The 20,556-nt window shown below is 39.4% G+C and overlaps 1 protein-coding gene across 1 annotated transcript; it reads right to left on the bottom strand.

Annotated features, from left to right (window-relative positions):
• Positions 1-3,699: 3,699 nt before the first annotated feature.
• LOC106779941 (long chain acyl-CoA synthetase 8-like) lies at positions 3,700-9,295 on the bottom strand. The gene is made up of 9 exons (XM_022776792.1): positions 9,043-9,295; positions 8,776-8,907; positions 8,520-8,693; positions 7,516-7,745; positions 7,063-7,180; positions 6,718-6,849; positions 6,470-6,604; positions 6,171-6,377; positions 3,700-4,280 (listed from the first exon to the last, which is right to left on the bottom strand). The coding sequence occupies exons 1-9, from the start codon at positions 9,253-9,255 to the stop codon at positions 4,116-4,118; spliced, it is 1,506 nt and encodes a 501-aa protein (XP_022632513.1). The 5' UTR covers positions 9,256-9,295; the 3' UTR covers positions 3,700-4,115.
• Positions 9,296-20,556: the final 11,261 nt, after the last annotated feature.

Below are 20,556 nucleotides of genomic sequence, written 5' to 3'. Positions count from 1 at the left end.
GTTCTACTTAATTTGAATAAATGTTGCCAGAATTCACTTACAAACACCTTATCCCGATCTAAGTCAATGGTCTTTGGGAACCCATGTAATTTGATGACAGTTTTGACAATCGTCTCAGCTACCTGTTTACTGTTGTAATCCGCTTTCAAGGGGCAGAAGTGAGCGTATTTGGAGAGTCGGTCAATCACGACCATTATCACAGTATAGCCTTAAGAAGTTGGAAGGCTAGTGATAAAGTCCATCGCCACATCCTCCCAGACCTGAGTTGGCACTGGTAAAGGTTGTAGTAACCCTAAGGGAAGAGAATTAACTAATTTTTCCTGCTGACAGATCAAACAATTTTGAACAAATTGTTTCACATCTTGCTATATTCTAGGCCAATAGAATTGTTGAGCAAGTCTGTTAAATGTTCTCGTGATTCCTGCATGCCAATTAAGAGGAGAATTATGAAATTCTTTGAGCAACTTTTGAAATAATTCAGGAGATGCAGGTTTGACTATCATGTCCTTCGAGTAAAGTAAGCCATCATGGACTACATAATGTGGAACAACCTGCTTGTTGGCTACATAATCCGTAATGATTTTTTTTCACTTCTTCATTTGTATTTATAGTCCTTCTTAATTCTGGTATGATATCTAATTGGGGTTGTGACCATGCCATCATAAATGATCTGGATAAAGAATCAGCAACCACATTGTCATTGCCTGATTTATATTCAATCGTAAAATCGTATCCCAACAATTTATGTATCCATTTCTGTTGTTTCGGTATTTGAATGGCCTGTTCAGTGAGACTTCTTAAACTTCTTTGGTCTGTTCGAATCACAAATTTATGCCCCAAAAGGTAATGTCGAAACTTGGCTACAACTTCAGTAATGGTAAAAAACTCCCTTGCGTAAGCAGATTGTCTTTGAAGTTTGGGATTCAATTTCTTGGAAAAGTATGCAATGGGATGTTTGTTTTGAATAAGCACTGCTCGAATAGATGACCCTTAATCATCAATTTCCAACATAAAAGGAATGGAAAAATCCGAAAGAATTAGCACAGGGGCTTGAGTAACCAACAACTTTTAAAGCTTCAAAAGCTTAAGTGGCTTCTTCATTCCATATAAAACAGTCCTTCTTTAGAAGATTAGTTAGAGGTTCAGCAATAGAGGCATATTGCCTAATAAATCTTCGATAATAACCTGTGAGTCCCAAAAACCCTCTCAGTTGCTTGAGGTTGGTGGGAACTTGCCATTGCAACATAGCCTTAATTTTGTCTTTATTCATGGTCACACCTTTTCCAGATATTGTATGACCCAAATAATCAACCTCATGTAAGCCAAAAGTACACATTGATAATTTGGCATATAATTGATGATGTTGTAAAATCTGTAGGATTGTCTCAAGATGCTAGAGGTGTTCTTCCCAAGTGGGACTGTATATTAATATATCATCAAAGAAGACTAAGACAAATTTCCTTAGGATACCTTGAAAAATGTCATTCATGAAGGCTCTAAAGGTGGCAGGGGCATTGGTTAAACCAAATGGCATTACCAACCATTCATAATGCCCTTGATGAGTTCTAAAGGTTGTTTTGTGCCTATCCTCCTCTTTAATCAATATTTGATGATACCCAGACCTTAAATCCAGTTTAGAGAAAAATTGTGTCACATACAACTCATCAAGTAATTCATCCACAGTGGGAATAGGGAAGCTATCTTTAATTGTTATAGCATTCAAAGCTCTATAATTTATGCAAAATCTCCAAGTATTATCCATTTTCCTAACCAATATGATTGGTGACGAAAAAGGGTTGGTGGATGGAATAATAATTCTTGCCCGCAGCATCTCTGAAATCATTTTCTCAATTTGCAACTTCTGACTATGAGGATATCTGTATGGACGTACCTTCACAGGGTTAGCACCTTCAACTAAGGGAATAGAATGGTTTTGTTGCCTATCAGGGGGTAGTCTTGTTGGAAGGTCAAAAACTGTTTTGTATTGATGGAGCAACAACACAATTTCCGGCTCCATATTCTTTGGAAGATCCAGCCATTGGTCTTGTATGGTTGGAGGGCTTTGAACCTGCAAGGAGAATAACTCGGCAATTCCTTTAGTGTGGCACATTCTCTTGAAGTGGTTGAATTGAGCTGGCTATGGCAGGGATGAATGATCTCCATGAAGAGTCACAAATTATTCCCAACATAAAATTTGATAGATAAGCTGCTGTAATCAAAGACATGAGGTCCCAAAGTTGCCAACCAAGTGGCTCCTAACACCAAATCACTGAAATGGGAAGTATACTGGTAATTGCAGTAGGTGACCTTGAATCTTAACTTGTAATTCCTTGATGAGTCCTTCAGCTACCAAGGCATTATCGTTGCCCACCAACACTTGAAAATTGGGAATAGGCTCGACTGGTAGTTTCAAACAGTGAGCAATTCTGGGTTGCAGGAAATTATTTGAGCTTCCACTATCTAATAAAACTTAGACCGTCATGCCATTGATAGACCATTTAAATTTCATCGTGCCAAGTCCTGAAGACCCCTTTAATGCATTGTATGAAAGGTGTTGTTCCACGATTAGTGGAGGTTAAGCCTCCACAATTTCCTCTGGAGGGTCATGTTGGACATCAATTGGAACATCTTCATCCACTTGTAAAACAAAATACTGCTTATTGGGACACCTATGATTCATGGTGAATTTCTCATCACATGTAAAACAGAGTCCCTTCTCCCTGCGTAATTGCATTTCTGCAGTAGTAAGCTTTTTTTATGAAATTGGGTTTGGGGTGGGAACTGGATGTGGATGACTGCGGTGAGGATAACAAGGGTGGTAAGGTGGTTGATCTTATGGATTGTGAGGCTATGGGGTTGGTGTTTGTGGCTTGTGTTTTGGGATAATAGGAAGTGTTTGGTAACCTGTTTCTGGGAATGCACTTCTCTTCATATAATTTGGCTAAGGACACACAACGCAGTAGAAAAGTAGGGTTTTGGGCAATAACATCACGTTTGAGATCTGGTTTTAAGCCTCCTATAAAGCAATCTAGGAGAGCCTCAGCCGTGATGGCTTGGACACGATTGGCCAGAGATGTGAATTGAGTATAATAGTCATGAACATATGATGTTTAGGTGAGTTTAAACAAGGTGGCCTTGGGGCATTCATACGGGGAAGGACCAAATTCGGTTTCTAAAGCACAAGTAAAAGCAACCCAAGTTGGAAAGGCATTGGCACGGTTTTGCATCTGGAACCCAGGGATTACCTCTTTCTCCAAATGAATGGAAGCTATGATCAAGCATTAATCATCGGGGTGTGTGGTAGTAGGTGAAAAACTACTCTGCCTTGAAGATCCATTGAAGAACTTCAATATCGTCAAAGCGAGGAAAATCAAGTTTTACATTACGCACTTGGAATGGTGGTGGCTCTGTGGAGGGTGGTGGTTTTGTTTGGAGCAAAGACCCCAACGTAGATTCAAGTGTTTGGAATCTGTTTTCTGCCTCTTGTTCCCGTAATGTCAAATGTTCCATCGACTTTTGTAACTCTCGCTCACATCTTTCCATGGCCTCCGCGATGCGACAAACTTCTGCCGGAAGGTCCTTGAGACGAGGCTATTTCAGTAGCTATTTCTTTCATTCTCGTGTTTTCGGCCATAATTCACAGGATGAAAGCACCAATGTAAGATAGCAATGTAACAGTAATAGAATTTGGAAAGGAGAATGAAATGATGTTATAATAGTATCTCGTAATATTCTCTGTAAAGCATCCTCTAATAATATGAATACAAAAATTCATATAACAGAAAAGGAAATGACAACAGAGAAGGAAGGCACAGAATGAAAAGAAGAAGTCGAAGAATACGTAAATGACAGCACCCCATCTCTCCTCTAACAAACTTCTATTTAATGAATCCTTGCCCAATCATAATCATTGAGTTTGATATTATTTTTTTCTCACACGCCTACTTCCACGTGTTTCTTCCACCCTCACGTTTTCATGATCTTCCCTCGTTATACCATATGAAGTATATAATTACAATTTACAAACAATACACATACTACTTTCAGATTTAGAAAGAAAAAACAAATTACATAACTTACACTGCACAATATGTTGACAAAAAAAATTAAAGACTTCATGCATAAAGCTTCTGAAGGTCATCTTTAAATTTGGCTTTCAGCTGTTCTCTCTTTATCTTGAGAGCATTAGTGACTAATCCAGATTCAGGTGTCCATGGATCCGGAAGCAACTTGATCTTTGCAGGAATTTCAGATTTCACCAGTTTTGTAGCTTTTGCAACCTGACATGAATAAAGGTGTAGCCATTAATCATCAATAAACAATGCTTATTAACTTATAATATCCTAGTTATTGTTACATCATAAATAAAACTATATTGTTTGGAAGATCGAAATATAATTTCTCTAGAGTTTATCCGTCAAGCTTCAGTTCAATTAAATAATGTCCAGTAAAAACAATGATTGGTGTTAAAGCGTTAGCAATATAGGAGACTAAATCAAAGTAAACTTAGAAAAATTTGTAGTGGAACAGAGAAAATGAAGAAGAAAAGTTTTTCATATGAGCATAAGAGAATCGCAAAAGGTGCCTACATAAACACAAAAGATCATATTCCGTGGATAGAAAGTAATTGAGCCTTCTCAAACATTATGGGACGCAACCTATTTTCATTAAATGAGCAACAGATGATGAAGAACTAGATGCATCGCCTAATGAGGAAGAACTCATCAGGCGGAAAGTGTGATAAATGGAAGCTTTATCATTTTTTTTTTCTTATTATATCTCATTGCATAAGCTTTATCATCTTGAAATAGGAATAGGCTATTACGGGGAACAAATCGCCGAGATTGTAATGCCACTAATAAAAACCCGATACAACAAATATACATAATTAAAAATAATAGAAATAGTATCTAAAACTTCTCAAAATATAGTTTGACACTTCCTTTCAAGTTGGTGAATAAGTGTTTTCTATTCTTAGTTAGGATATAATTGTCCCAAAGTTATTATTGTTCAATCCCTTGCTGAGTATATGTATGTAAATTGCCGTTGACTAGACACATATGAAGTGCAAATTATATCAATGTTAAGTTTTTCTTTGATAAAATGTCTATCTTTTTCAATATGTTTAATTTTATCATGTTCTAGGTTGTGAGCTATGTTGATTGTAGATTTATTTTCACTATATAACCACATAGGCTTATGAGTTCCTAACCCCTACCAAAGATGGAGGAGGGAGTCCAAGGAAAATAAACATGTTTAGGAGGTAGTTTCTTTACCTTCTTTCTTTTACTTGGTTTAGTTTTGTTTTAAATAAAATGTAGGACTCTTTGAATTTTGTGTTTTGTAGGTTTGTTAGTGATACTTCCTGTTTTTAAGATTGTCACTTTCTAGAAGAATGAAAGGCCTAGCTTAAGGAAGGATACTCACCACACTCCTACTTTTGCTAAAAGGAAATCCATTATTGTAATTGAAGATAATATCTTTAAAATATTCTTAATTAGAATAGATATATAATCTTTTATTTTATTTTTATTTCCTTTTTTAGAAGAATTAGATTATTACAAATATAAGATATTAGAACGTATTTTTTATAATTGAGAATAATAAAATCAATCCTATATTCTACTTGAGATCCTTGATTGGACAGAAAGGTGCACTCAATACCGACGACAACAAATGCCACAATGCTGCACAGTCGTGCCGTCGCGACACACATTTCAGAAAAAGATAATCATTACAAAAATTTTGTCTTTTCAGACGTTATCAGAGGCAACCTATGTTCATTAAATGACCAAAGTAGATGCAGTGCCTGATGAGGAAATATCCTTCAGACAAAAAGCTCGACATATGAAAGCTTCATCCGACTGAAGAAATATTATCAAATTTTAACAATAGGTAAAAGGAAAGAACAGAAACCCGAAGGGGAATTTCCTAACATAAATGTGAGGCAATATAGATACTACAGGAAACCTTCAGACCAATTAATTTAGGCTTTCATATGTCAAAGACCAACTTTGTGAATATTTTTGTTTTTAGGTGGAGGCCAATGAATGATTTGCTATCTTAAAACTGCAACCCGTGGAAATGTATATTATGATAATATCTCCATTTTCTATTCTGGTAATTGACAATCTATCAGTTATATCTTGGTTATGTACAGATTGGCTAACCTTAGAAATAGATTGTAGGACCTCGGTGACAGTTTCGTGTTTGTTACACATATCAGGAAAATCTTTGTACTCAACACCAGCTTGTTGAGCCCACTTCTCCAGGGAATGATTACAAGCAACAACTAGAGCCACACAGTAGCTGTAAAAGGGGTCTGCATAAACCATTATATTATCCACATAATCACATGATGATAGTGCTGCCTCAACCTGCAATTAAGAAAAAAATGAAAGAGTAATTAATATACAAGTTGAAAATATTAGTAAGAATTTTGTGAACGGCGTGGAATAATTTGAGTAACCTTTCCAAGAGAGACATATTCTCCATGCTGAAGTTTGACAATATCCTTCTTCCTATCTATGATCTCAAGACACCCATCAGGATGGCATTGTCCAATATCACCAGTATAAAACCAACGCATACCATGCTCATCAACCTGTGCTAAGTTAAAAAATTATCCATGTGGCATACATCAGCAAATTTGGAGCATTTGAAAGAAAATTAAAAAGGAAATAATTATAGGCGTGTAACTGAATGTTTGAAAATTACCTTGAACACTTCATCAGTTTTTTCTTGATTCTTAAAATAACCAGCGGTTACACTGAATCCCCCAACTACAATCTCTCCACGCGGCATTGGTTTGTCTGATGTCAAATACCCTCCCTCTTCCCAAGAAACAAGCTATACAACCACATTAAAGAAGTCAAGTTTCTCCTGTTTGAGGCTCATAAGTGGTACTTACTGCAACTTACATTGTGCGCAAAGTTTAATTATGCACAAATATGAGATTGTAATGATTAACGTTTGTTACATAAATCAATGCAATTTCTGTGATTATGCATGGTTTAGAAAAAACACCACGCTGATTCTTCGTTGATGGAATATCCGACATACCTTAATGTAGGAACAAGGAAGAGGTGGACCAACACGCCCCACCTTGTGGTCGTACCACTCTGAGAATGTAGCCCCTGCAAATGTTTCAGTCAAGCCATATGCTTGCCCAGTAGTAGCCCTGTTGACAAGAAAATATGAAAGGACAGAATGTCGTTAGAATTCAGAAGAGAAAAGGAGAACATAATTTCTGAGAAAAGTATGATTTTATTTATTGTTTTGAATCTGTTACATTACAACAGAGAACTTATATCTATTATTAGATAAAAAAATATTTCTTAAGTGTTGAATCTTGAACCAAGCTCAATAATGCTCCCCAATCTATATACCCTATCTTATTAGTTAGATAGGGCTTTTGCTATTGTTGTTGTATCTTACACTTACTATCAGATAGAAAATCACATTAAAAGTTAGTTCTAATAATATGCAGTATAAAGATAGGACAGCAATTATTACCCCATGCAGATATTGATAAAGTTTTGTGAATCTTTAGATAAAGGGGCTCCCCCACAAAGCATGTAACGGAGTTTTCCTCCAAGTGCAGCACGGATTTTCTTAAAGACAATGGTTTCCCACACCAACTTCTCCAATCCCCAAGCTCCAAGCCAGCTTCCTTTTACAGCTGTCAGTCTGCGCTGATATGCAAAATGAAAAAGATTCTTCACAAGCCCCCCTTTATCGTCAACCTAAGTACATTATAGGGAAGAGCACGGAAGAGAATAACTATTTAGTTGCCAGTATAAAACATTCAATAGAAAGGGAAAGTGATAGAAAAACAGCTAGTTTTTACAATTTGTAAAGAAAAAACTATTCATCCAACTAATCACCCTCTAATTAAATTGTCTCCCTTTAATTCTTTCAAGAAATAACCCTTTTATCCTATAACATTATTGAACTAATGGAGTCAATGCTAGGAGAAACCATTGTAAAATAGTTCACTATAAATTACTGTATTGAGAACTTTGCTCTATAGAATCAATAGCATTATATGATCCATGTAGCAGGGCTTATCAAGTGGGATAAAGCTGCATGTTATTCCCTCTACCTTGTTCAGATTTCTTACAAAAACAACCAGAACTGTCCAAAAGTCATATCAAAACTACAATGAAATCCAAGATATTGTCAAACCTAATAGATCCGTTAATTTAGCCTCTAGTTCTCATGTGTGTTTGTTGTCAAATTTCATTTGGTGTTGTTAAATCATCTATTCAAATGGTTGGATACCAAAGTCAATACGCAGCCTACAATAAATGTCTGTGTTCTTCCTCTTTGCTGATGTAAAAGGCTAAACCAGAGTAGCTAAGGCATCTGACCATAAACCATCCATGAGCTAAGGTTGAGTTTAGTAGTTAACGAATTGGTGAAGTACTATACTACTTTTATAATTGGCTAGCAAGCATAACATTTTCTTTCCAATTTACTATATATATAAAAAGTTAATTTGGTAGTTTGATCTACACCTTCTTTACAACTCCATCTCGAATACGATCAATAATAGCAGGTACAGCTGCCAAAAGGGTGGGCTTTAAAACATTGGCATCTCCCCTGGTTCCTTTCTTGATTTTACTGGATGAGTCAGTCAAAGTCAGAATAGAGCTGTAACCGATGGCACAACCTGCAGTTAGCATAACAGACTGGACAGCCACAGTAATTTAGATTCTTAAGAGATAATATCATCAACTACTTTTACAGTTGGAAGAAGACTAAGGAAATTACCTCTGCTGCCATCTCAAAAACATGAGCAAGGGGCAAGTATGCCATGTACACATCCTTGCTACCTAAATTTGGAATCACTGTCATAACAACTGCTGTTGTGGCTACCATATTCCCATGAGTAATCATAACACCCTGTCAAATCAGAGGAACCCAAGGAACTGAGGACTATTCCAGACAGGAAAATTTTCATTATATTTATTCACTTCCTTAATATGGTTCCTGTGGATATTTTATCACCCAAAGTCATTGATGACAATAAAGTCATACCAATAACAAAGTGTACTCATGTTTCTGAACTACAATTGTTGGGACTGTTAAGAGTATGAATCTGAACAAAGCACTTTGAAAACATGCATCGATCGAGAACATGAATAAGAGTCTGTAAACACAAAAAGGGACGCCTGTTACAAAACTTGAATAAGAAACAAACCTTTGGCAGACCTGTACTGCCACTTGTGTACATGATAACCGCAATGGCATTCTTGGAAGGCAAGTTTGGTTCAACAGGATATTCTTTACCAAGTTTCTCAACTTCACTAAAAGAGGCAATTGTCCAGTTGCTCAAACTTCCTGAGAAAGCATCTTCATCACTCTTATCATCTTCAAAGTAAATGACATTTTGGATAGAGACTAGTCTTGATCTGATTGCATTCAACTTCTTCAACAATTTGGACTCGCATATCAGAGTAGACACTTCAGTCTGTTCACATCCCAAAGCAAAAAGTGAGAAAATGTCTACCACTTTCAGTATCTATAATCATTCACCATTTTGGATTTGTCTCCTCATCAAATCCAACTATTTTCATCTCATTATACAGTCTCTAAGATGCTCCTTATACCAGCTACAGTAATGACTTAATAGTAAATGTGGTCCTTCTTTAATCTCCCGTCAATGATTTATTAATTCCTCTATATTTTTTTTTCGTGATTTAGTCTCCATATTTTGGTCAAATCCTCAATTTTGTATAATTTTTTTTTTACATTTCAATTATTTTTAACAATACTTATTATGAATATGTTAGATCTAGAGTTCAATTAGGCCATAATAAAAGAAATAAAATGTATGAAAAATTAAAGATTATATCAAAATCGCATGTTTTCTAAAAGAAGGAAATTAAAACCATAGAAAATAAAATCGCGAATTAGAAATAGACAGAAGATCAAAACTGTATTACTTTCAAGTGGTTGCATTCCTTACCTGATTGAATAAGTTTAGCCTTTTCAGAAATAGGATTGGTTAGCCTGAATTTAGGTCTATTTGACTTTTCTCTTGAGTTTTGGTTTGGTCCCTTTGATTGATGTTTTTTTTTTCACTTTCTTTTAATTTTTCTTTTTCACAAGACATATAATTGATGAACTATAAAATGTCAAAATGTCAACTTTGTTTGAAAGTGATACCTTCCCATATGAACTTAAAAACCTTTTCAAAGAGTTCTCAAAATAAATTGAAAAATTTTATTCTTTCAAGCTTTTCCAGTTTGTCTTTATTTTGAGCAAAGAACAAACATTTCCTTGAATTTTTTTCATTATTTTTTTCATTATATTCTATATATTCATCGAAGAAGTGATGATCCAACAATTCAATTCATTGAAGAAGTGATGATCCAACAATTCTTATTCAGAAAATTTTTGGACTTCGATTAAAAGTTGTTTTGAATCTAAATCATCGCGATTCTAATATGAGTATGAGGTTTTTTTATTCATTCATATGATCCTATCAAGAAAGTGTTTATCAATAATAAAAATTCAAGAATAAAGAAGACAGCACTAAATTCACATTATACAAATAAAAAAATGAACTAAAGAATATTCAAAAGGCCTTAAAAGATCACCATAAAAACGAATGTGTCGACTTGATATTTTGGCATTATAACAATAACAAAAAAGAATAGTTGTCGTATTTTTCTTTTTTATCGTAAGAAAAAATTAGAATCATAGGATTAAATAAAGTAATTTCAAACTTTCTATCATATATATCTGTTTTTACTATAATCAATATTTTGGTATTTTTGTTTGAGTTGTACGAGATAAAATTCATATATACAATTCTTTGGGAGTTCCTTTGGATTATCTATCTCAATAAAATTTATAATTAGTTCGAAAAAGGTCTTGAAATTCAGGCCATGATATAACGAGTCATCTTTGCTTAAAAAAGTTTGTAATATTTATACTATAATAACTTTTTACCTCGTTTAGCGAATGGACCAAGGCATCTTCACCAAGTGTGGCATAAATAGTAACAACTGTTACATTCTGCCTGAAGCAACCCTGAAGTTTGGCAAGATTTTCATTACAATGTGTGAATGCAGAACAGTTAAACCCAAAGAATATGGAATGATTAAATGAAATGAAGGAAATTTACCTGAAGGGCAATGAGCCACTCAGCCCTTGTATCAGAGAAAATGGCAACACGGCTATCTACATTGTGCCCTAACTTGATAATTCCATAAGCAAAATTGCACACACAAGCAAACACCTCTCCATAGGTTTTCCATTCATAGTCTCCCAAGTGAACCTTCTCAAACCTTCTGCCATCACTAGATGGAACAAACTCCTTTTGCAGTAATTTTCTTGTTCCAAGAAATGGATTGTAGTTGTACTTTTCACATGATTGCTCAAAGAGATGAGCCATGGTTGGTGCCCCTTTCCAAGGAACTTCAACCAACTCCTTTTTTCGAGCATTCCGCACAGCATAACCTTCCTCACCACCGACTTCCACAGTCACACCTCCATGGTCGTTCCTCATAACCATGCTACTCATATTGTTCAGGCATTTTAACCATGAGAAACTACTATTTTGATCCACCATTTTCCCGTGTTTGGCAAGATATTCCTGAAAGTTTTCAAATGGTGAAAGAAAGCATGGAACACAACTTTTGTTCAATGATATCACAATCAAACAACACAATACACGATTAATCGGATAAAGTAATCAAGATAAAATACAAGAATCTCAATAGACCAAGCAATTGAATGTGATTATGCAATGTATCTCAACTATAAATAAAAGGGGTTGATTTCAATTGGGAATTGGAAAGTATTCCCTTTCAAAAGTTGATAATACCAATCGTCACGATCAATACATTTATGAATGTTATTGAGACCGAGTAAACCCTTTGACCTGGACATTCAAATCATGAACTTGAGGTGGGAAACAAAAAAATTCATCAAAACTTGCAAGAAATGAAAAACTCAAGAAAATAAACTAGTCAAATCAACTATTCAACCATTCGAAATTCCAGAAAGTCAACTTTTCAATCATACAAAACTTCAGAGAAATTAACTATTCAGCCATTCAACATTCTAGAAAATAAACTATTCAATCTCACAAAATTCAGAAAAATACTACCCCACCGTACAAAACAAATAAAGTATCCTGTATTAGTCAAATTTGGAAACAAAATTCATGATTTTGGAAGAATTGGTTAGTTGCGTCCCAAAAAACTCAAGGTGTCTTTTAATTCTACTTGTAGCATTGAAACCAACTTTTAGTTTTAATTCAACACGTACTAAGAACTAAACTTAAAAATTAAGTTACACCGTTTCTTTTAACTTGAGTTCAACTCGAAGTAAATTCCTATCAAGAATTTAAACACACATGTAGGTTTTTTACCAAAATAGGCATGCCAAAATTACACGAATAGGCAAATTTTAAAAGATTTACGAGAATAGACCAGTTGTGTGGAGGTCGGACGAATTTAAACGAAGAAATCGTACATTTTTCACATTACTTTCCCATGAATTTGTTAGAATCAAAAGTTGTCAGATGGGTTCATGACTTCAACGTAGAAGTTGTTAAGGGATGCACGACTTCTATTTAAAAGTTGCCACAGGACGACTTTCAATTGGGTTTATTTGTATATAGAATGTCATTTGTTAATCGATTACATCATTAAGTTATCCACACTATTCGAACTCTCCATCAAGCTATCTAAGTTGTTCACTTGCTCCATCGAGTTACCCAGGCTCCACATCAAGCTACCAACATACTTTACCAAGTTGTTCAAGGGTGTATATTGGTGGGACTTCGACCTTGAGGAAGATCCTTCGATCGTGAGTTGCATGCCTCGTTTTCATTTCTTTCATCTGGCATTGCATTTTCTTGATCAGCTCCATAGGATCTTATTGTTCGCCCGACTCTTGTAGTGGTCATCATCTGGTTGTCTTGTGCTTCCTCGGGCCCCTGGCCCCCTAGTCCCCGATGGGTGCCAAAATATTTTGGTTATAGGGTTGGGTTATCTGTTTACTAAAACTTGTTGTATCGTATGGGCCAGACGACCATGACATCCTCCCTCAACCCAACATGTCGGACGGTCATGAAGACAATCGCTGTTAAGCGTGACGAAAATCGTGATTTGGGCCAGACAACCAAGGATGAACGCTCGACCTGAATCCATAATCAGATTTGCCTACAAAGATTAAGGTAAGTGATGATTAGAGGTATTGGGTTGGGATTGGGCCATGATTAAGATTTCGCTAATCTTAGACCCACGACAATAACTATAAATGCAGGTCAAAGGTAAGAAGTAAGGGTGTCATTATTGATGACGTTGCTCCGGTGTCGGTTGGTGCTAATGACTTTTTCTTTTTGTATACCTACATGTTCAACCAACTTTTCATCTGGGTGCCTTTTATAGTGTTCAAATTGGTCGTCCTCCACGAACATAACGTTGCTCCTTCACAATTGCATCTGAACGCCTGGGCTTCAGTTCAAGCATTTGTGGCAACGTGTTCTGCCCTGGGGATAATTCCTATTGTCCCCATTTTCCTACATTATTTCGACGTTCGCCCTCTTGCGAAGCGCGGTTGGGTATCCTTAACGTCCGTCAAGGATAACTGTTTCTTTAAAAAAAATTTCTGATTCGTTTAAGAATTTTAAAGACCAGTACTTCAAGGTCATAATAAAAGAGTCAAGCCGATCATAATTCCATGATGAAGTCAGACGCCCCCTGTTCTCCTTTTATTGGACAAGGAATCCGTGAAAAATAAAAGCCTATCCAGTCGGCATGTTGAACCCAACGAATTTGGAGGCCGTGAGGATCATCAATGGGTTGCCCCGCCGCCTCTCTACCCGCGGCCTTTTTGAGATCCTTGGCCATGAGGATTTTGACCAATTGGCATTTGGTATGGTATTTTTTGTCTTATTGCTTTAGTTAGTGCTTTGATGTTAACTTAGCTAAGTTTGTGTTTTCCTTTCAAGCATTATGTATGTCCCCGCTCCTTGCAAATCCATTTTCATGTCTTCAAGAAAGGATATTGATGACGCCCCTTCATCAAGTAGAGATCCCCGCCCACCTCCAGTTAACCGTCCGCCTCCAACTAACCGGGTGCCCCCAGTTATCGAACAATCATCAGAGGTTGTTGGCGCTTCGACCCTTCCTTTACACAGGAAAAGGAAGGCCCAAAAGGAAGGAGAAAAGTCCACTTCCAAAAAGAACCAGAGAGAAGGGAGTGTTCCCCGACCACTCCCTAATGGGGTCTTCAACACGGAATTCAACATTAGTCATAGGACTAATTTCCACATGAGCTCCACACATCGGGCGTTCCTTGAGCCTCTTTTCGAGGTCGAGCTAACTAATGCAATGGTGGAGATGTCCACCCAGGCGTCTATGTTGGCTCGGTGTCTTCGGGAGTTTGCCGACCGTCGAGGTGTCGAGCATGTCCAAGTCGAGCTTGTTGCTGAAAAGAAGATCTCCGCTAATCTTCAAGCTGAAGTTGAAGCATTGCATCTTGTGCAAGAGGAATTTGAGAAGAAACAAGTTGAACTTCAACTATTGAGTGGTTGAGGGATGTTCGGGCCAGGAGCTACCGTCTGGTTGAGGAATGCGGTCAGCTGAAGGTGGCGGTCACAAAGCAAAAAGAAATCGAGAAGGAGCTAAATGAGAAGAACTAAGCCCTCACGAGTGATCTTGAGTGGACGGGGAAGTGGATCACTAAGCTGAATGAGGGGGTTGTGTTCGAACACGAAGAGGGTTTCAATAAAACCCTTCGCCAAGCATTTTTTTTTTTGTTGGGGGTTGCTGATCCTTATGCTATCGGGTTCGACATCGAGAAGGACATCATTAACGACATACTGGTTCAACTTGAAGCCTCTCTAACCGAAGAGGAATCGTGTTCTAAGGAGGGGGATCCAACTAGCGAGGAGGAAGGACCGGATCATGATGATGGTGTGGGCGGCCAATAAATAGTTTGATTGGTTGGGGGGAAGAATTATAATGTTTTTGAAAGAACTTGTATACCCCAGACTTTACATTTTGAATATGATGACCTTTACTTTTGTGCTTTATGTTTTACTAAGTTACCATCGTCCGACTTTACTATTTTTTAATGCAAAGCGAGTTTTGATTGACCGTTAATTGTCGTTTTGGTGGGGCGTTTCATTCGCATCTTTTTAACTTTAGATTGGGTCGATCGACTGTTGTTCCTTTGTTTTATTTTACCAAGTTGACAGTGATTTTTCCTTTCAGGAACTCTCCGTTCGTCAACTTGGTTTTTACTTGAGCCGGACGACAGTGGTTCATTAAATGAACTCGTCGTTCACTGTCTGACCAAGTTCACAGTGGTTCCTTTTATGGAACTCTCTGTTCACCAACTTAGGTTTTCTTTGAATCGGACAGTAGTGGTTCCTTATTAGAACTCTTCGTTCACCGTCCGACCAAGTTGTCAATGGTTCCTTTTGGAACTCTCTGTTCATCAACTTAGGTTTTCTTTGAAACGGACGATGGTGGTTCCTTATTGGAACTCTCCATTCACCGTCCGGCCAAGTTGACAGTGGTTCCGTTTGGAACTCTTCATTCATCAACTTGGGTTTTCTTTGATTATCGCGTTTGTCCGTCCGATATTGTTTATCTTCGTTCACGTCCTTATCGTGGATGAAATATTGTCATTGCATTAATTTTTGACAAAATTGAGGGTAAAACGCACAATAACTTTAACTAAAGTAGAATTTTAAATGAGAAGCGTTCCGTGTGTTGGGAATCGGCCATTCGTTTGGGTAGGAGAGGCGGTAAGCTCCATTTCCGAGGGTTTCTGTGACCTTGAAGGGTCCTTCCCACTTGGTTGCTAGCTTATCGTGGGAAGACATCCGGTGTGCCTCACCGATTTTTCTCCACACTTGGTCTCCTTCTGGAAAGCTTCTAGGTCGCACCTTGGTATTATACCTTCTTTCTACCATCCTCTTGCACACTTATGCTCTTAAGGTCGCTCGGTCTCTTCATTCATCCAAGGTGTCCAGCTCCACCCTATGCAATTTCTCGTTTAAGTGAATGTCCTCTATCTATCGTCGCAAGGTCGGTTCTCCCAGTTCAATTGGCAACATGGCGTCAGTACCATATTTCAAGTTGAAGGGTGTTTCGCCGGTTGTCCCGTGCGGTGTGCATTTGTATGCCTACAGGACTTTTGGAAGCTTGTCAACCCAAGCTCCCTTTTTCTCACCCAGCCGTCTCTTAAGCTCTGCGACGATCATTTTGTTCATTGCCTACACCAGGTCGTTCGTCTGGGGATGTTCCATTGAACCGGTCTTGTGTTTTATCCCCAACCCTCTATAAAATTTTCCCAGCTTCCTGTCAACGAATTGTCTACAGTTGTTAGTAACAACGTTTGGGGAAGCCCAAACTAATAGGTTAGCTTTCACATGAATTTTTGCGCCTGTTGTGTGGTTATCATTGTCAGGGCCTCTACCTCTACCCATTTGGTAAAATAGTCTATGGCGACTAGGAGGAATTTCTTTTGGGTCCGTCCCAGGGGAAATGGTCTGACAATATCCATTCCCCATTGCGTGAATGGCCAAGGGGAAACCAAGGTGTGCAAAGCGGTGGGCGGGGCATGGATGTCGTTGGCATGCACATGACATGCCAGGCACCTTTGTACAAATTGCTTGGCGTCCTCTTCCATGGTGGGCCAATAATATCCGGCTCTGACAGTTGGGGCTTTCAAAGTTTGTCGTCCGGTATGGAAACCACATATTCCATTGTGGAGCTCGTCCAACACGTACTATACTTCAGATCTAGAAAGGAATTTAAGGAAGGGGGTCGAAAACCCTCTTTTATAGAGATCTCCCTCTGTCGTAACGTAATGGGCAATTCTCTTAGTGTCCATTGGACGGACAGGTTGGTCGGCATCTTGTTGATCCATGAGCTTTCGAATCTCTATCCTTTAGTCCTCCGGCTCCGTCGTAGCTGTAGTTAAGCATTTCACTGATGCCTACAAATAACACTTGCTTGATGATCATGGTTAGTTGCCCCTTCTACTTTCCATTAGCCAACATGTAAAGCTTGTCTGCCCGGGCGTTATCTTCTTGGGGGATGTGCAGTATGTCTATTTTTTCGAAATGTGTTGCTAGAGAAGAAGCTTTGTGGAAATACCGCAACAGATGGTCGTCTTTGACCTAGAACTCGCCCTTCATATGCCCCACCACTAACTGTTAGTTCATTTGTCACGTTAGTCTTCTCACCCCCATGTCTCTAGCCAACTCTAGTCTTGCTACCAGGGCTTCATAGTTTGCCTGGTTGTTAGAGGCCTTGAATTGGAACATGAGGGAATATTCCATCAAGAATCCGTTCGGTCCTTTTAAAACTATTTCGGAACCACTACAAGACCATCTTGATGCCTCATCCACGTACAATGTCCATTCTAAACAGGGGGTTGTCAGAGGTAGTTCCGCTGCGAAGTCTGTTAGGTGCTAGCCTTTGATCGACCCTTTTGGCTCACATCAAAGACCAAACTCTGACAGCTCGACCGCCCAACCTACCATCTGATTGACGAGGTCTGGTTTTCTCAAAATTTTGGAGACGAGATGGTCCTGTTCGAACCACTACCTGGTCGCCTTGGAAGTACGGTCGCAACCTTCTAGCTGCTTGGAGTAGTGCCAACGCCACCTCTTCTATTTGTGTATAATGAGTTTCAGTGTCTTGGAGGAGTCGACTCACGAAGTAGATGAGCCTTAGTTTTGGTTTATCTTGAAGTAGGACGGTACTAATGGCTTCGTCTGCCACCCCTCGACCCGTTGGTTCATGACCGGGAGACAGGTTAACACTACCTTCACCCCCTGTAACGCCTCTTCACACCCTAGATCCCACTTATCCACTGGCGCCTTCTTCATCTTCTTAAGAACAGACCGAATGCGTTCGGCTAGTTTGGGTATGAACCGAGACAGGGCCATCAGCCTGTCCATCAGTTGTTGGATCTCTTTTAATGTCGACGGGCTTTTCATCTCTAATATGGTCGAGCATTTGTCCGGGTTGACTTCGATCCCCTTGGTAGTTAGCATGAATCCTAAAAACTTTTCGACCCCTACCCCAATGGGTTTAACCTCATTTTGAATCGTCAGATGCAACCGAAGACTTCCTCCAGGTCATTTATGTGTTGGGCACCAGATTTAAACCGTACCATCGTATCATCAACGTATACATCCATACATCTCACGATCTGATCCGCGAATATCTTATCCATCAGTCATTGGTAAGTCGCCCCAGCATTTTTGAGGTTGAAGGGCATACTTCGTAGTAGTAATTGGCTTTCACTATGATGAAAGTGGTCTTCGTTCGGTGAGGAGCGTACATAGGGATCTAACTGTAGTCTAAGTACGTGTCGAGAAAGCTCAGCATCTTATGGTCGGACGCCCCATCGACTAGACCATCGATGCTTGACAGGGGATGGGCGTCCTTGGGACAGGCCTTGTTCAGGTTGGTATAATCAGTGCACATGCGCCATTTCCCACTAGCTTTCTTCACCATAACCACATTGGTTAGCCACGTGGTATGTGTTACTTCACTAATAAAACCTGCTTCCTTCAACTTGGCGACCTCTTCCTCGACCGCCTTTCCCTTCTTGCTTCCCATCTGCCTCTTCTTTTGGGCGAATGGTCGTGCCTCCTTGAAAAGTGCTAGAATGAGGGTATAGCTTCAATCCTACGGCATAACATTCTCGTGTCGTCTTCTGGTTTGCCCAGATGGTGCATACCGCCCTTTTATTGGTCGGGTACTTCATGGTGAGATAGGGAGTCAACACTATGGCGCCAAAGGCACATTGTAAGAGGTGTTTGATTCCACCAACAGAAAGCGTACCCTTTTCTCTTCTTGTCCCGATCGATGCCGAGGCGTGTGCGGAGGTCTACGTAGGCCCTGGTATCTACTCGTTGTCCATCGAAGCTGACGATTTGCTCATTGTACGGGACAATTAGGTCTTTTGACATGTCCATCCTTTGGAACGTCTTCTAGTACAATATATTCACAAAGCTACCCAGGACGACGAGGACTTTGCTCACATTGTATTTGACTATTTCGGTCGTGATAACCATAGGGTCATCTTGCTTTGGGTCAGGGGCATGAAAGTCTTCATCAATGAATGTAATAGGAGGCATGGTTCTTCTTGGCCTATCAACGACGTGGACAGAGTTGAGGGCTCTTACGTGTCGTTTCCTGGCAGAGGTGGAAGATCCTCCTCCGACAAATCCGCTAGAAATCATATTAATGTGACCGTGCAGAGGTCGATCGTTGCTTCTGCTACAGCTTCGAATTCTCCACCACTTCGACCGAGGGCGGTCGTTCCTCCCATACCAGGGATGCTCCCAGTCCTCGTGCCTGTTCAGGCTCCTCCTACGCAGGCTACATAGAGGCCGAGTAGATTGTTCAGTCGGTTGGTCAGTCTTTATGTACTTCTTGAGCTGGACTACGCATATCAGCTCCTCAATTTTGTCTTTAAGGGTCACACACTCCTTGGTGGTGTGGTTCATGTTCTTGTGGTACTGGTAGTGTTTATTGTCGTTCGCACCTGGCAGTGTCGGGCGTCGCCTTGGTGCCGGCATTAATTCGACACTCAGTGCTTCTTGTGATATCTTGCTCAGGGGGGGGGGGGTCAACGGGGTGTACTATTGAAAGCGGGGCCCCCTAAGCAACTCTCTCGGTTTGAATCCCCCTTTCCGGACTGACTTTCATGCTTCTTGTCGCCCGCCTTCTCCCCCTTGGCGTCCTGGTTCTCCTTCTTGTAACTTTGCTTCATCTCTTCTACCCTTATCTCGTCAGTCGCCCTCTCTCTCAACTCTTCTATACTCTTTGGTGCCCATCAGCACACACTGTCCTTGAAGGGCCCCGGTTTCAAAGCCGACAATACATATTGGAGGGCAAGCTTCGAGTTAAGCTCCTTCACTCACCGCACTATCTTTTGATATCGATCCATGAATGTCTTTAGAGGTTCTTCCTTCCCCTACTTAAGGTTCACGAGCTCGAAGATGGTTAAGTCTTGAGCTCGATTACTGATGAACTAGCATCTGAACATAACTTCGAGGCTCTCAAAGTTTTCAATGGATTTAGGGGGCAAGGAGTTGAACCACTCTAACGCTTCCCCCTCCAGCGATAGGGAGAAAGCCCGACACCAGATGACATTGTTCCTTGTATGAAACGTCATTCGATTGGTGAATGTCTTGATGTGGGCGTCCGGATCAGTTGTCTTGTCGTATATCTTCAATTGAGTCAGGACGAATTGTTTGGATATATGGACGACCATAATAGCTTGGATGAATAGTAAGTTACCGGAAGTGGTCTCAACTTTTCACCACCAATTGTTTACTAACGGTTGTGCTATTGGCCGAGACGGTCTTAGTTCCGCTCTCTCAGATCTTGGTTTCAGTCAGTTTTCATGTCTCATCCGACAGGGTATTTTTTTCAATCCTTTCCTCTTGGGTAGGGTTGCCTCGCCCCTCTCCTGCCTTTTCTCCTTTCTCTGGAATCTTCTCCTAAGCAATCTAGGCTGAACATTCGGCCTGAACGAATGCTAACTTCGCTT

Source organism: Vigna radiata, unplaced genomic scaffold (genome assembly GCF_000741045.1).
Source record: "Vigna radiata var. radiata cultivar VC1973A unplaced genomic scaffold, Vradiata_ver6 scaffold_70, whole genome shotgun sequence".
NCBI classification, from domain to species: Eukaryota; Viridiplantae; Streptophyta; class Magnoliopsida; order Fabales; family Fabaceae; genus Vigna; species Vigna radiata.
The sequence above is the reverse complement of the archived record's forward strand: the minus strand, read 5'-3'. Positions and strand labels throughout refer to the sequence as shown.